Here is a 16,703-nt window from a genome sequence, read left to right as displayed (position 1 = left end):
GGGTTGCCAGATAAAATACAAGACACTGAGTTAAATTTAAATTGTAAATAAATAATTTTTAGCATAAGTATGTCCCAAATATTGTACGGGACTTATTAATATTAAAAAAAAATTCATGTTGATCTGAATATAAATTGAACTGGGCGTCTTGTATTTTTCCCCCTGAATCTAGCAACTCTCATTGATAAAAATCTAGAGAAGTGGAATAGAGTCTGAAGGTTCTGAGCAGGGCAGAAGGAATATTACATCAGATTTTGTGATGTAATTTATAATTGATCAATTTGGGCGAAGATGCTAAAAAGCATGGATTCAAAATCTTAACCTGAGCATATGGAAGCGGTTTTAAGCAGCGGTTCCTAAACTGCAGCCCAGCAGCAAGGGCACTGCTCAGGACCTTACTACGAATGCAGATTCTCAGACCCTCCCTCAGACTTTCGGAATTAAAATCTCTGGGTTAAGCTGAAGGTCTAGGATTCTGAATTTTAATTAGCTCTCCAGATATTCTTGAGGAAGGTCCTTGAAACACCCAAAAGCACTTTTTCCAAGTCTTCTGCAAAGGGTTCTTTACCAGAGTGACTATGCCCAGGGGAAAGAGACAAACCCAGACTCTTCAGGGACACTAACTTTAAGCTGATGCTACTCCCTGGGGACCCAAAATGCCACTATATGTTCCACTAATCTGAGTGGAAGCTTTATGGGAATTAGGCGATAAAAGAAAATTAGATTTGGTAGAGGCATGAAACTATCTGTGGTTATTTCACCAGTTTCCTAAATACATAGTTGAGACAGAAATAACTCTGAAACTAGCAGAATCCCCACACTGGTTTCCTGATCTCTGCAAAGGGCCAGCGGTAGCAATTCCATCATATCTCCAGTTAACTTGTGTATGTGGTTTGTGCAAAAGACGAATGGATCTGAGAGATTCATAGTAGGTCACTGCAAACTTAATCAGGGGATGACTCTTACTGGCAGAGATCCAGATGTGTCCTCCTTACCAGCATAAAATCAGCACAGCTCCTGACACCTGACAGGCACCTATAAAACTATTAAATTCTTTTTATCTCTAGCCCAATAAACAGAGCTCATCAGAAACGGTTTGCCTTCACCTGGCAAGGATGCCAGTACACCCTCACTGTCTTATTTCAAGGATATCAATCTCTCTGGCTGTCATAATCCCATGGGATATCTCTTTGATGACATCAGGCTGACTGAACCCAGTAAGTAAGAATTTCAGGTATGCTCGGTGCCTTAATACGTCCTATGTATGCCAAAGTGTGGGAGACAGAATCTATGGAAGTTCAGGGACTTGCTAACTCAATGAAGTTTCTGAAGGCCCCAAGGTCACCCCCATGTGAAAGACAAATTGTTTCACCTTGCACCCCATAACTAAAATGCAGACAAAAGTTTGCTTAGCTTCTTTGGTTTTGTCAGTAACATACAATGACATGTGCTTGTGCGCTGCTCTAAACAGACTATCGGGTATGGTGTCAGATACAAGTAGGGTCCAGATCAAGGAAAGGGTCTGCAACTGCTCCAAACTTGAGCCACATGGGCCCCTGTTCCTGCGGATCTAAAGGCATTCAGAGTGTCCGCAGCAGATCCAAATGCTGCAGTGTGCCTCTGGCATATTCCAACTGGAAAATACAGTAGAAGCCTCTAGTGCTTTGGAGCACAGCCATGTCTTCTTCAGACAGTAACTAACCTCCTTTGGAAAAATTTCTCTTGGCTTGCTTCTAGAGACTGAGATTCTGACCACACAATACCAAGTGATCATAAGACCTCAAGTGTTACCTAAAAACCAAATCATAAAGTTGGACAAGTGCAAGAACACTCCATCAGCAAATGGAAGTGGCCTAAGAGATCAGCCTCCAGCAGATCCTGAATGCTCATGTAGGCTTTATGAGCAGAAGGCTCATATTCCCAGTGCACCTACTCTTCTGCACTCAAATTTCTCCCTCGACTCATGCCTATGGCCTCTGGGGAGTTCCCTATAACCAGCTGGCAGAGGAAAAGAAGAATTCAAGCTTGGTTTAGAGATGTTTGTTCAAGTTGGAACCAGTTGGAAGTGGTTTGTTGAATCACTGTATCTCCACAAAGGGGGGACCTTGACAGTAGAAAGAAATCGTTCACTGTAGCCAAACTTCAAGCTGTGTATCCATCTGATTTTTCACTTTATGTCAAGGGAAAGATGGTCAGATATATGGAACTACACCAACATATGAGCATCTCCAGGGATGGCATCAGAGGTGGTTGTCAGCACGGTGGAGCAGTTATTTATTGTTATGGGATTTATATCCAAGAGGCACAGCCTAGAACCTACTCCTTTAGTCATTCCAAAATTCTGTAAGCACCAAAATCCCTGTATGAAACGCCTTCCTACTTAAAACATCTAAAGTGCTTTCTATTTCCTGTACTTAATCTTCACTGACATAAGAACACATATAGAAAGGTGACCTGAATGAATCCTCTATTTAGATTTTTATGTATGAAATCTGCAGTACCCAAATCTTTGCCTTCTGATAGTCTTTATTCAAAGACACCTTTCAGTAGTTCTACCTACCAAGTAAGTTAATAACTCCATCATTGTAGCAGGCAAAAAGTTTGATAAGATCTTTGAAAAGAAGCATAAATGCAGCATTTATGACACCATTTGTTAGCTCATTTGGATGCACCTAGAAAAAGATGAAAATTTAATGTTAACTGCATATCATCAAATGACAATTTTTCTCAAAATACATTAAAATGTCTCAAGTAATTACTAAGAAATTCATTCACATTCTACAAATGTTGTGTAACTCTTTTAGCAGCCCTACCAATATCAAAAAAATGGAGTGCATATTTTTTTGCTTCAATTTAAGCAATGAAGTTAGCCCTATCAATTATAAGACATATATACATTCTACTTGATCAATGATCCACAGATCAATCAAATCCAACTTTTGAACATCTGGTCTTTCGCTGCTTTTATGACGTTTATTACATTTTTCCACTTCCTTCATATAATGGTCTCTGTGGAAGGTCTAGCCTCCAGGGACCTGCGGTGACTCAGGGAGGAAGCACAGTGTGGGGACAGGTCCCTTAGCCACCTACCCCTAAAATCATTCTTGAGACTCACAGCATTCACCCATCTACAAAATGCTCTAATCACCAACACACAGAAGAAGAATGACTCTCCATTCCCCAATCCTTGTCCACACAACTCCTCAAGCTCTGTTCTTTTCCCCTTAGGACTTCTTTTCTCCTTTAATTAAGATGGCACCATTATTATGGGTAAGGAAAACAAAGAAATAAAAAGAAAAAAATGTTGAGAGAAGCAATTACATAAATACCCAGTGAAGTCCTCCCTGTAAAATCTGTCACAAAACAGTAAGACGGTTTGCTGCTTTACTGAAATTTCACAGGAGTTGGGTGTTGTGACTAGGACTCATTTTAGATTAAATCGTATAACCTTAACAGAGATATTAAGTTACTAATATTTGAAAAAATCTTTGTTTTAGGCAACCACCAAAAAAGAGGAAAGCTAACAACGCCAGTTTAAGATCGTCCTACATGTCAGAATACGTTGTTTTTATGAATCAGATGTATGTATTTAATTAAACTTTTAATTTCGAAATAACTATAAATCCACATGCAGCTTGAAAAAATATAGAGAGAGCCCATGTACCATTTATCCAGTTTTTCCCAGTGGTAACATCTTTCAAAACTAACTAGGATATTGATATTGATACAATCCAATGATTGTATTCGCATTTCCCCTGTTTGACTTGTGTGTGTCTGTTTAGTTCTATATAATCTTATCACGTGTGTAGGTTAGTGTATCTACCACCACAGTCAAGATACAGGTATGATTTTAAGAGACAAGTCTTGTTGGTATTGCCAGGAAGAAGGACCACAACAAAACAAAAATAATTCTCTTTGGTGGAAGGTGTCATTTAAGCAGTTTATACAAAATGGTTTCTAACAGCAGGCTAAGTTATTTTGCTGCCTGAAGGCACACTTTGCAGCTACTTCATTCTGTCAAACCCAACAGGAGGCCACGATCCTGCTCTAAACATGGATTCCAAGAATGAACCACTTGTATTTTTCCACGACTTAAGTAAACACTTGGTAAACTGCTCCGACAACCTGGGCAACCCAAATCATCTCTACCACGCTAACAGCCTGAACCAAGTGTACATCATACTCCTCTATATGAGGGAGATCTAAATTGGCTTCCTGAGGAAATTCGAAGCTTTACCTGTAGCCCACCTTCAAATAAAAGACAACACTAACTCTGTCAGAAACATTTTCTGGTGAGATACATACATCAAATTCAAGCAGGGCGTCGATCTGTCCTTGCAGTATTGGCATACTCTTCAGGAGCTTTTCGGGAGCCATTGTCCTCATCACCCCATCGGCTCTACAATTAAACAAAAAAAAGATAAAAATTCCTCATATGTGGAAAATTCAAGACCACATATGTTGTCCTATGCTGTTTTCCCGCCTATTTCCTCGTTAATCTTGTGGATGATTGTGAGATATGAAGAGGTTGTCGCTGACTCCCCTCTCTACGCTCCTTATCCATCCTCAGTTTTTGGCCACACAGACAGTGCCTTTTATCTGCACGGCCTCAGGAAGAAAGCGATGTGGTCTGGATAAAAGAGGTCAGTTGATTTCTGAATGGATTTTTCTAAGTCTATAAAAGAGATAACAGTACTAAAAATTTAGGTTTCCTAAACCCCCGTTTATTTGTTTGTTTTTGAGAAAGAGAGAGAAAACATGTCTTGGAAGTCTACAAAACCTATAGAGCTGGGCGTACCGTCTACTAAGCATCAAGTAAAGAAAAAGGCATGCTGATATGCACAGTTTGACCAAAGGGAGATGAGTTCAACTAGCTGCAGAGGACGCGACTGGAGGTTAGTGCTGAAGCATGCATCAAAGGGGGCACTGAACCTGATACCCACCCAGGGGCCTCCTAGGGAGCCTCTGCCTCCAGTGATGGTCAGGAGCAGCCATACTGAAACAGCGGAGGAAAATACCCAGGTGATGTGAATGGGCTGATGATGGCAACTTTCAGGGTCTCTGCTACTTCGATGGTAGTGAATGCATCCTAAAGTGTCCTTATGTACCCATACAGGAGTGCTGAAATTGCTAAGAAAGCTGTGGATCTATTGTGGAGAGGCCACAATGCAGCTAGGAACATCAGCAATGGCTGCCCAGGACCAATGTAAGAAGTCAGAGGAAGCCATACGAACTAGAATCATCTCTAATGAGAATGGGATGAAGCAGAAACTTTAATTTTTCTTTCTTCTTTTTTTTGGTGAGGAAGATTGGCCCTAAGCTAGCACTTGTTGCCAATCTTAGCCTTTTTGCTTGAGGAAGATTGTCACTGAGCTAACATCTGTGCCAATCTTCCTCTATTTTGTATGTGGGACACTGCCACAGCATGGCTTCATGAGCCGTGTGTAGGTCTGTTCCCGGGATCCGAACTCAGGAAACCCGGGTCACCAAAGTGGAACGTGTGAACTTAACGACTACACCACAGGGCTGGCCTCTGGAAACCTTAATTTTATAAAATGTTCATTCACAAGAAACTAATTTATTTTGAACAGGTAAGTTTGTATTTTCTACCACTATGATAAAAAAGTAGTTCAAAGCTAAGTTTAGGTCAGCTATTAGAAAAATAGTTCTATCTTTTTGTGTGGATTCTTGAGACTAAAATGTCAAACCTTCTACAATACATTGCATTATTTCAAGTTGGGAACAAATACAAGATTTGCCTAAATTTATGGCTGAACACTTCTGATTAAACTCAAATATTTTTACAGGATAATAAATAGTTATTAAAAATTGAAATGCAAGTGTTTCTGTTTCAGTGAGGTTTTCTTAATGGTTAGCATTAATAATTAGCTCAATTATGGTTTGTGTGTGTGTGTGTAATACCAGGGCAGTATTACCTCTCAAAAACAGATCTCCACCATAAACATGATTCAATTTCACCTCAGTCAAAACACATTGAAATAACTATTGTCGACCACAGCCACTGTCCTTTTAAATGAACCTTGTTTAAATTCTCTCCATTTAAAATTACTTAAAGGTATATACGAGTTTCAGAATTTTGAATTGATTTTAACAAATAAAATGTTACACTGTGTCAACTCTGGGCAGCAAATCAGATTTTACCCATGGAAATACAAAGTAGTGCACATTGCAACCTCAAGGCTAACTTCTATAATATTATTGAGCTTTTTTCTCAAGCTTTTTTCTCAAGTGATTATAAACTAGGCCTTCATGATCAAAATTAATTGGCATTTAAACTTAGTTAAAATAAATCAAGTATACCTCAAAGACTAATTCTCTTCAAATAAATCTGAGAAGGATAAAACATACCCTTTCTTCACTCTGGCAAAATCAAATGCCATCTGTCTGTAAGAGAAAGCCTTTTCATTCAAATATCTACTATAGCGCCTTATGAAGGTAGACATATCGTAACCTGGAAGGGCAGAGGAAATACAACTAGTTAATAAGATACCTTCAATGGTGCTTTGCTTAGTACCAGTTTTTATTTAAACTCTTCAAATGTAAATAATTTTAGGATGAGGTCAATAAGTGTATCAGTCAGGCCTCATTTAAAATCCTATTTCAGGCAACAATACTTTTGGCATGAGATGTTCCAAGACTATACAGCTTAGCTATGCTATCATCCTTGTACAGAAGGTGTTTTCTAACGTTTCCTTGCATTTTTGCTCACTGTTTCAAATTACAGTCTGTTTCAGACATAATACATGCAGCTCTCTGAGAGCTCTCTGAGAACTCATCTTACACATAACAGGCAACCAGTAAATATGATGAATGAACAAACAATTGCAGTTCAAATTCTATTAATTTACAAAGAACACGTCTTTAAGACTAGAGTTTTTTTTACTGAGGAAGTATGTTTCATTTCACTGCCTCTTGCACGTTCATAAACAAAACAACTGTGGGTCTAGCATGTCGACTGTTACATTTTATAGTAAATACTGAAAAAGACAAAAATGAAATTAATATTTAATTCATATGCTGAGTTTTCTAACAATTTTATTTATTCACTTTTTGGTGGGGAAGATTGGCCCTGAGCTAACATCTGTACCAATCTTTCCTCTATTTTGGGTGTGCGTTGCCACCACAGCATGGCTTGACGAGTGGTGTGGGACCGCACCTGGGATCCGAAATTGCGAACCTGGACCACCGAAGCAGAGCGTGCCAAACTTAACCTCTATGCCACGGGGCCAGCCCCTAACAATTAAATATTTTAAAGTTACTATAAAGTAACTATACAGTTACTTTTATATTTTTTCTTAAATATTCAATGGAGCTATTACAATAATTTTGGATTAATAACCTCACTTCAAAAATCAAGAAATTCTGGATCAAAAGCATTAGCAAGAAAATTATAAAACAGAAATATTCTCACCATGGGATCCACTTTTGTCCAAAAAATTGCTGAGATTGAATAATGTATTTCTAGAGGCCAAATACTGAATAAATCTCTGAAAAACAAAAATTAGAATTAAGCAGCAATATTCTCAAATCATACCTATAAACAATTTCTGATACTGAACGGATTTTTTCTTTTACAAATTCTCATCGTGATCTCTTTTACTCAATTATAAAGTTTCCTAGTCTGCTGACTTTCTCTGAGGGGGAAAAAAGATTGACCAATACTCATTGACTTAGAATTAAATTGCACAATCTTTCATTTCTGTATATAACAGAAACACGGCAATTTAATAGGATTCAGAAGGCATCTCATATCAAGTGGGTAATTTTCATTTTATCAATATTTTCCAAAATTTAACATTTTTATGAAAGCAATTTTTGCTTAAAGGCACAAAAGTATATTTGCTATGGGAAAATAATTTTGTTGTTCCTTTCTCCAAACATTTTTGCCCAATAAGATGGTTATATGGTACATACATTTTAGGTACAAATAATATTTAATATTTCAATATCTCTAAGAAAACGTCTAACAACACTTTTTGAAAAAACAGCAAAACAGAAGATTAACATTGTACTTTAGATGATTTTGAACTATGGATTTCCTCTTTTTCTCTTAGTTAGTAAAACTCAAAGGGCCTTAAGTTACCAGCACACTGCTTCATGAAAACCTCCCTCCCTCACTAAAAACAGAAAAGTTAAGTTTGCTTAGTTTACCTCGTTTCCATGCACCATGAGATGGTGTGTTGTGACTAAAGCTTTAAATACAACCACCCAGCTACTGTTCGTCGCCCGCTCAAAGAGCGTGTCAGCCATCTGAGGGATATTCACATTGGTCTCATTGGTAGCCTGGATCAAATCTATGAAAACAGAAGATATCGGTCTATGATACTATTCATCACATACAAAAACTCACTTCAAATTTTAAACCTTTAAACCCGTTAACTAAAATATAGGTCCAAAATTGTTTTGAAAATTGCTAAGAAAATTTTTAAAAATTAAACTAATATTTTCACACACAAACACATAAATGTACTAGTTACTCAAGGTATTTATTTTTTCTTGAGCTTAATTTTGCTATTGAATTCTCTCCTGTATCCTCTTCTGAATTTTATCTGGTTTCTGGTACCAAGGTCATTTTACAAACTTGAGGAAATCTAAGCCTCATGTTACTCTTCTCTGTCATCACTCCTAGAACAACGTCTCAAACACGCAGATACTTACTCTATATGCCATTTGAAGGCAAGGACATAAATGTGTTTTTTGAAACACTATAGTAAGAGCGTACTTCACTTGGATTTTAATTTTGCTAACACGCTTGTTGTATAAGTGGCAAAATGAGAGTAAACAGAAAAAGAGGAAAGAATTCCACTGTCCATCTAAGCATTCAGAGAACATCATGCATGCATTAAACTACTATGATTTGACCTGAGCCTATAAGAGAGTAAATTTTTAGTAACACATTCACTGTCCACATTTACATATTAGCAGTACGATTCTGGGTGTACCTCAAGAAAAAAATTTGTATAGTGGCCAAGAGGGGCTTCCCAGAATCCAGAAAAAGTGGTGGTCTGTCAAAAAGTTAGCTAAGGCAACCAAAGATCACGTGCTAAGGAACAGAAGCCAACTCCAACAGTGTAGGATGACCCCCAGGACACCACCACGCACGACTTCTCTTACAGGCCACACCCTCTGCACAGAACTGCAGGTGACACCCAGTTCCTCAGAAATTCTGTGCAACAAGCACAGAGACAAAACCATCCTTTTCTTTGCTTAAAGTCCACACTCAGGAATCATGAAGTACACAAGTAATCATTTATGTAGTCATAAAATCATTACATTTGTTTTATGCATTTATTTTACAATAAACAGGTTTTAAAAACTTAATACTCCATCACTGAAATAGCTCTTAACTCTAAGACCAAAGGGTACCAATAACTATTCTGAATTATAAGTGGACCAAATCAGGCTTGTTTCTTACTTTCTATTTATTTTAAACTCTTGTCATCATCCCTACCCCATGAACACCCTCCCTCAATATTTTCCTTTATTGGAATTCTACTACTCACCCATCAGGAAATCTTTCCTGGTTCCTCACAAATGCAGTCCGATGGGACCTCCCTCTACTTTAAAACCTGAGGCACTTTGTTCCTCATGGGTGTTCGGATTAGATGTAGATCTGTCGTAAGTTTCTACCATACCAAAGCCCCTTGAGGATGGAAACATCCTCATACCAATGTCTGTTTCCCATGCAGGGCCTTGCAGAACACTGCACAATAAACATTTGTTCAGCAAAATGTATAGAAACCAAAATACTTTGCTGAAAATATAAATGAACTTCTTTGGAAAAGAAAAATCACTACATGATAACACTGTTTTCCGAGACTATATTATGGGACTACTTTAAGCTTGAAATTCTGTGTCAGTCACAAATCCTTCTATTCATTTATTTATTGAACTAACGATATGGAAATGTATTGCTGGTCAGAGAGATGAATGCACGTTCAGATAACAGAGAAACCCTACGAGAGATGAGTCAAGAGAGAGAGCACGACAGAGCAGAAAGAGCCCGGGTCCAGAACCCAGCCCAGCCCCTGTTGAGATGTGTAACTCTAGGAAACTTACTTAATGTGTCTTCAATGCAGGCTCTCATCTTTAAAATGGGGGTAATAATTATTACTTTTCAGGTCTATTATAAGGATTGCAAACTGTCTGAACAAAGTAGGTGCCTAAAATAAATGTTTGTAAATACTGTTATACATACACTACATTATGAGAATACGGTGGGGAATTAGGACAGACTCCATGGGGAAGAAAGAGTTGAGTGGGACCCTGAAGTCAGCTATGACATGGGAGAGGAGTGAGAAGGACATTTTTAGCAAATGTGCAAAGCGTGGAGCCATAAGGGGTCATGCGTCCTTGGAGAACTGTGGTGGTTGGGGGCTAGGTATGTGTGGCCAGGTGGTGGGGAGGAGATTAACTGAAGAGCTAGGGAATGGCCAGTGAGGGATCTCATACATTTCATTAAAGAGTTGGACTTCACCCTAGGGATCAAGGGCAGCCCCTAGAAGTCTTTGAGCAGAAAAGTACCAATAACATATTGCTTTTACAGTCAACCAAATTATTCACTGACTACTAAATCTGTCTGCAAGGTAAGCAGAGGCACAGGATAAGGAATGATCACCTTTGCCTGGAAAGATACACTAGAAGAGAGGACAAGGGTAAGTTAGAAAGCCCAGTTGAGCATTAGAGACATGGTGAGGCTGAACTAACGAAAAGGCAGTAGAAATAGAGGGAGATAATGAATGGCGATGTCTAGGAGGTTGCATCTGACAGGAGCCCAGGGTTTTACCAGTTCGGATCCTGGGCGCGGACATGGCACAGCTCGTCAGGCAATGCTGAGGTGGCATCCCATGTGCCACAACTAGAAGGACCCACAACCAAAATGTACAACTATGTGCCAGGCGGATTTGTGGAGAAAAAGCAGAGACAAAAAAAAAGAAGATTGGCAACAGTTGTTAGCTCAGGTGTCAATCTTTAAAAAAAAAAAAGAGGTAACCCAGACATCAAAGAACAATGAAAACTATACGTTATAAATAAGAAAAGAAATAAGAATTAAAGCTAAGAAAAGACCAACAACTAAGAGATGAACGGAAGAACACTGAGTGAAACAACAGTCAGAACGGTAAAGAGAAGCCCAGGAAACGAAACTGTGAGACTAATTAAGAAGACGGCTTCAAAATTTTCAAGAAGCAATAAGGGGTCACCGATGTCAAATACTGCAGAAAGTCGTCGCAAGCTGAACCCCCAAGAATAGAATGTAAAACTAGGAGAATGCTGCCATGTGAAGAAAATAAAGCTCAAGCGTAGTCTGGGTTTGAGAGCGAGAGGGGTCAAAGGAAGGCTGTTTATGGTTTAAAGATGGGAGACATTTAAAGATGTTTGAGATCAAGTCGGAAAAGCCAAAAAGAGGTGAGGTTGCAAAGAGAGTAGACAATTTAGGGGAAATTCTAGAGGCGAGGTGAGCTTTAAAATCCAGGGCTCAGATGCTGAGGTTAGCCTCAGAGGGGAGGGTTATACAATGAAGAGAGGTAAGGATGGGTACTCTTGAGTGGAGATGCAAGAATGATGACAGACGTAACACTACTGAGAGGCATGCCATTGATGAAGCAGTAAAAGTTGCTAATTTTATTAATTCTTAACTTTCAAATACTCATCTTTTTAATACTCTACATCAGGGGTTGGCAAACTACAGCTTGCTGGGCAAATCTGGCCTGCTTCCTGTTTTTGCAAATAAAGTTTTATTGGAACACAGTCATGCCCATTTGTTTACATACTGTCTAAGGCTGCTTTCACACCACAACGACACAGGTGAATAGTCACAACACCCAACTCAAACCCAATTCAGTGATCCACAAAGCCTAAAATATTTACTCTCTTATCCTTTATAGAAAATGTTTGCTGACTCTGTTCTGTCACTAAATGGGAAGTATGCATAAAGCACCTCTGATGCCTAACAAAGGTCAAGCCTGCCTCAAAGAAAAGCAACTGTGTGTTTAAATTGTGAGCTGAACTAATCACTTTTTTCACAGACCACTGTTTTTACTTGAAAGAATGACTGACAAACTTCAAACCATGATGATTCAGACTTGGTGTTTAGCAGTTCTTTTCTCAAAAATAAAGAAAGTGGGCCTGTCACTCCAAAGAAAACAAATGACAGAACTGGTTGTCAATGATAAAATTCAGTTTTTCAAGTAAAAATTAGAATTTTAGAAAACTTGTGTCTGCCATAATAAGTTGGACGGTTTTCCAGTTCTTCAAGAGTTTTCTGATAAGATTGTTGGTGACATTAATGACTATCACTTGTTGATCTTTTATAGTGGAATGTGTCAACATTTGGAAGATGTGAGTAACTCAGTGAAACAATATTTTCCAAATGACAAGCGCACAATGTTACAAAATAACACACTCAATCCACTCAAAGTACAGACAGACAAATGCTAACGGATTTTAAGACGAGAGAATACAGAAAGTTCACTAATGCGGTTTCAGATTCAACACTGCAACTTAAATTTTAAAAAATACCACTTAGAGAGCTATGGTGTAGTATCACAGAAGACTATCCAGAATTTTCTGAAAAAGCTATTAAAATAGCTCTCCCTTGTCCAGTCACATATCTGTGCGAGGCAGGATTTTCCTCATCTACTTCAACTAAAACAGCATATCCCAACAAATTGAACATAGAAACTGATACAAGCTTCTGTCTTCTATTGAGACGATATTACAGAGATATGTAAAAATATATAACAATATCACTCTTCTAGCTTTATTTTTTTGGTTTTGGAAAATGTTTACCCTAAAAATATTATTTGCGTTAACACATCAATTGGCTTATTATTGTTAATTAACAATGAAAAATATTTCTAAATTTTCTCAGTTTTGATTCCTAATACAGTAAATATATAACTTTGAATTCCTCTATATTTAAGAGTACAAAGGAATCCTGAGACCAGTTTGAGAGCTGCTCTTCTTAGTATGCACCTAGAAAGAGAATCGTCAGGTAGTAGACTATGCACATATTTAACTTTATAAAATGTTTTGGGTTTTTTTTGCTTGAGGAAGATTGGCCCTGAGCTAACTTCTGTGCCCATCTTCCTCTATTTTGTGTGAGGGATGCCACAACAGCATGGCCTGGTGAGCCATGTGTAGGTCCGCACCCAGGGTCCGAATTCACGAACCCTGGGCTGCTGAAGCAAAGTACACGAACTTAAGCACCACACCACTGGGCCGGCCCCTGTAAAATGCTTTTACTGGGACTGGCCTGGTGGCACAGCGGTTAAGTGTGCACATTCCACTTTGGCAGCCCAGGGTCCACCAGCTCGGATCCCGGATGCGGACATGGCACCACTTGGCAGGCCATGCTGTGGCAGGCGTCCCACATATGAAGTAGAGGCAGATGGGCACAGATGTTAGCTCAGGGCCAGTCTTCCTCAGGAAAAAAAAAAAAAAAAGAGGAGGATTGGCAGCAGTTAGCTCAGGGCTAATCTTCCTCAAAAAGAAAAAAGTTTTTACATAGTGATTGCACTAATTTATATTTTCACGAGTAGTTTATGAGTTTATACTAATCCGCTTCTTCAAAAAATAAACGGTTTCCATTTAAAGAATTTCAAAAGATTAAACAAAGCACAGACAAATGTGAAGAAAAAATATTTTTGAAAACTGTGAGAATCTAAATGCTAAATATCTGTCATATTTCAATTTTTCAGAATTCAAAGTTTTAGTTGAACTTGGGAAGACAGATTTGGTATCTCTTTGGTAGTTTTAAAAATAGCTTTACTGAAGTATGACTGTCATACAAAAACTGCACATATTTAAAGTATACTATTTAATAAGTTTTGACAAACATATGCACCAATAAAACTATCACCTACATCAAGATGATAACATACCCATCACTTACAAAGGTTTCCTCGAGCCCTTGTAGAATTCCTCCTTCCAGCCCCTCCCAATTTGCCTCCCCTGTGTTATCAATCACCAATTTGTTTTCAATAAATATACATGAGTTTGCATTTTCTATATTTCTACAAAGAGAATTATACTTTTTTCATTGGGGGGGAGTCTGGCTTCTTTCACTCAACATAATTATTTTCAGATTCATCTGAGTTGTCGCATGTATCAATAGTTCACTCCTTTTTATAGCTGAGGTGTATCCTGAAATACGGACAAACCAAAATTGTCTATCCATTCACCTGCTGATGGACATTTGGGGTGACTCCAGTTTTTGGTTATTACAAGTAAAGCTGCTATGAACATTGACATATAAGTATTTGTATTTGTACGGACAAATGCTTTCATCTCCCTTGGGTAATTGCTTAGGAGTGGAATGTTTAAGTCATTTGGAAGTAAATATTTAAGAAACTGCCAAACTACTTCCAAAATGGTTGTAGCATGTTACATTCCTACCAGCAGTATACGAGTGTTTCAGGTTTTGGGGGTTTTTTTTGTCATCACAACAGATTTGACATGGTATTTCATAGGGGTTTTTCTTTGCATTTCCTTGATCACTAAGGATGCCGAACACTTTTTTCATGTGTTTTTCATTAGTTTAGTCATCACTGGTATACATTCTTTGAACATTTTTATTGGGGTGTTTGTATTTTTATTATTCAGTTACTCTGGATCAAGTGCTCTATCTGATATATGATTTGTAAATACTTTCTCCAAGTCTGTGGCGTCCCTTTTCATTCTCTTAACAGAGTCTTCCAAAGAACAGAAATTTTTAATGATGATGAAGTTCTGTTTATCAAGTATTTCTTTTATGGATCATGCATTTGGTGTCATATCCGAGAAATATTTGTTTAAGTAAAGGTCACATGTATTTTCTCCTATGTTTCTTCTAGAAGTTTTACAGTTTTAGGCTTGTACATTTAGGTCTATAATACATTGTTACTTTTCTTTTTTTTTGAGGAAGATTGGCCCTGAGGTAACATCTGTGCCAATCTTCCTCTATTTTATGTGGGATGCCACCACAGTGTGGCTTGACAAGTGGTGCTAGGTCCGTGGCCGGGATGTGAACCTGTGAATCCCAGGCTGCCAAAGCGGAGCATGTGAACTTAACCACTATGCCACCAGGAAGGCCCCACATTGTTAGATTTTATAAATGGTATGATGTGTGCATATATGGTCTTTCTTTTTTCCTATTTGAATATCAAACTGTTCCAGCACCATTTGTTGAAAACACTACTCTTTCTCTACTGCAGTGCCTTTGCACCTTTGTCAAAAATCAGCTGAATGCATATTTTTGGGTCTAATTCACAACTCCTTATTCTGTTCTATTGATCTATTTGTCTATCTTTACATACATCCTACACTATCTTAATTACCATAAATTGAGAACTCTTGAAATCAGGTAAAGTTAATCCTCTAACTTTATTCTTTTTCAAAGTTGTCTTAGCTCTTTTAGATCCCTTGTATTTCCATATGGGTTTAGATTGAGCCTATCAATTAACAAAAAAATGTCTACTGGGATTTTTTTTAATTGAGGTAACATTGGTTTAAAACATTATATAAATTCTAGGTGTACCTCATTATAATTCAATTTCTGTGTAGATTACATCACATTCAGCACCCAAAGACTAACTACCATCCATCACCTCACACACGCCTAATCACTCCTTTCACCCTCCTCCCTCCCCCCTTCCCCTCTGGTAACCACCAATCCAACCTCTTTTTCTATGTGTTTGCTTGTTGTTGTTGTTATCTTCTACTGATGAGTGAGATCATATGGTATTTGAATTTCTCCCTCTGAATTATTTCATTTAACATTATACTCTCAAGGTCCATCATGTTGTCATAAATGGCAAGATTTCATCATTCCTTACGGCTGAGTAATATTCCATTGTGTATATTTACCACATCTTCTTTATCCATTCATCCCTTGATGGACACCTAGGTTGCTTCCCAGTCTTGCTACTGTGAATAATGCTGCAACGAACATAGGGGTGCATGTATCTTTACACATTCATGGTTTCATGTTCTTTGGGTAGATACCCAGCAGTGGAACAGCTGGATCGTATGGTAGTTCTTAATTTTTTGAGGAATCTCAATACTGCTCTCCACAGCGGTGCACAAGTATGCATTCCCACAACAGTGTATGGGAGTTCCCTTTGCTTCATATCCTCTCCTCTCCAACATTTGTAATTTCTTGTCTTGTTAATTATAGCCATTCTAACAGATGTGAGGTGATATCTCATTGTCGTTTTGATTTGTATTTCCCTAATAATTAGCGACGTTGAACATCTTTTCAGGTCCTGTTGCCCATTTGTATATCTTCTTTGGAAAAATGTCAGTTCAGATCTTTTGTCCATTTTTTAATAGGATTGTTAGCTTTTTTGTTGTTGAGATGTATGAGCTTTTTATACATTTTGGAAATTAACCCCTTATCGGAGATATGGTTTGCAAATATCTTCTCCCAATTGTTAGGTTGTCTTTTCATTTTGTTGACAGCTTCCTTTGCTGTGCAGAAGCTTTCTAATTTGATGTAGTTCCATTTGTTTATTTTTTCTATTGCTTCCCTTCCCTGGTCAGACACATTATTGGAAAATATGCTGCTTAGACTAATGTTGAAGAGGATATTGCCTATGTTTTCTTCTAGAATTTTTATGGTTTCAGGTCTTACATTCAAGTCTTTAATCCATTTTGAGTTAATTTTTGTATATGGTGTAACACAATGGTCTACTTTCATTCTT

General features: G+C 38.0%; 1 protein-coding gene across 11 annotated transcripts in view; it reads right to left on the bottom strand.

Moving 5' to 3' along the window:
* Positions 1-16,703, bottom strand: part of SNAP91 (synaptosome associated protein 91) — a 140,397-nt gene that overhangs the window by 82,439 nt on the left and 41,255 nt on the right. For all 11 annotated transcript variants that reach the window (XR_006890796.1, XR_006890797.1, XM_046677284.1 and 8 more), the window contains exons 3-7: positions 8,173-8,315; positions 7,433-7,508; positions 6,370-6,472; positions 4,306-4,399; positions 2,561-2,672 (exon numbers count right to left, since the gene is read on the bottom strand). Coding sequence is in view for 9 of the 11 variants with exons in the window: in XM_046677284.1 (XP_046533240.1) it covers positions 2,561-2,672; positions 4,306-4,399; positions 6,370-6,472; positions 7,433-7,508; positions 8,173-8,315 (528 nt within the window). In the remaining 2 variants the exon portion in view is untranslated. The remainder of the gene's footprint in view (positions 1-2,560; positions 2,673-4,305; positions 4,400-6,369; positions 6,473-7,432; positions 7,509-8,172; positions 8,316-16,703) is intronic.

This window comes from Equus quagga, chromosome 11 (assembly GCF_021613505.1).
Source record: "Equus quagga isolate Etosha38 chromosome 11, UCLA_HA_Equagga_1.0, whole genome shotgun sequence".
Lineage (NCBI taxonomy): Eukaryota > Metazoa > Chordata > Mammalia > Perissodactyla > Equidae > Equus > Equus quagga.
Note: the sequence above shows the minus strand (reverse complement) of the source record. Positions and strands in the feature narration are given on the sequence as shown.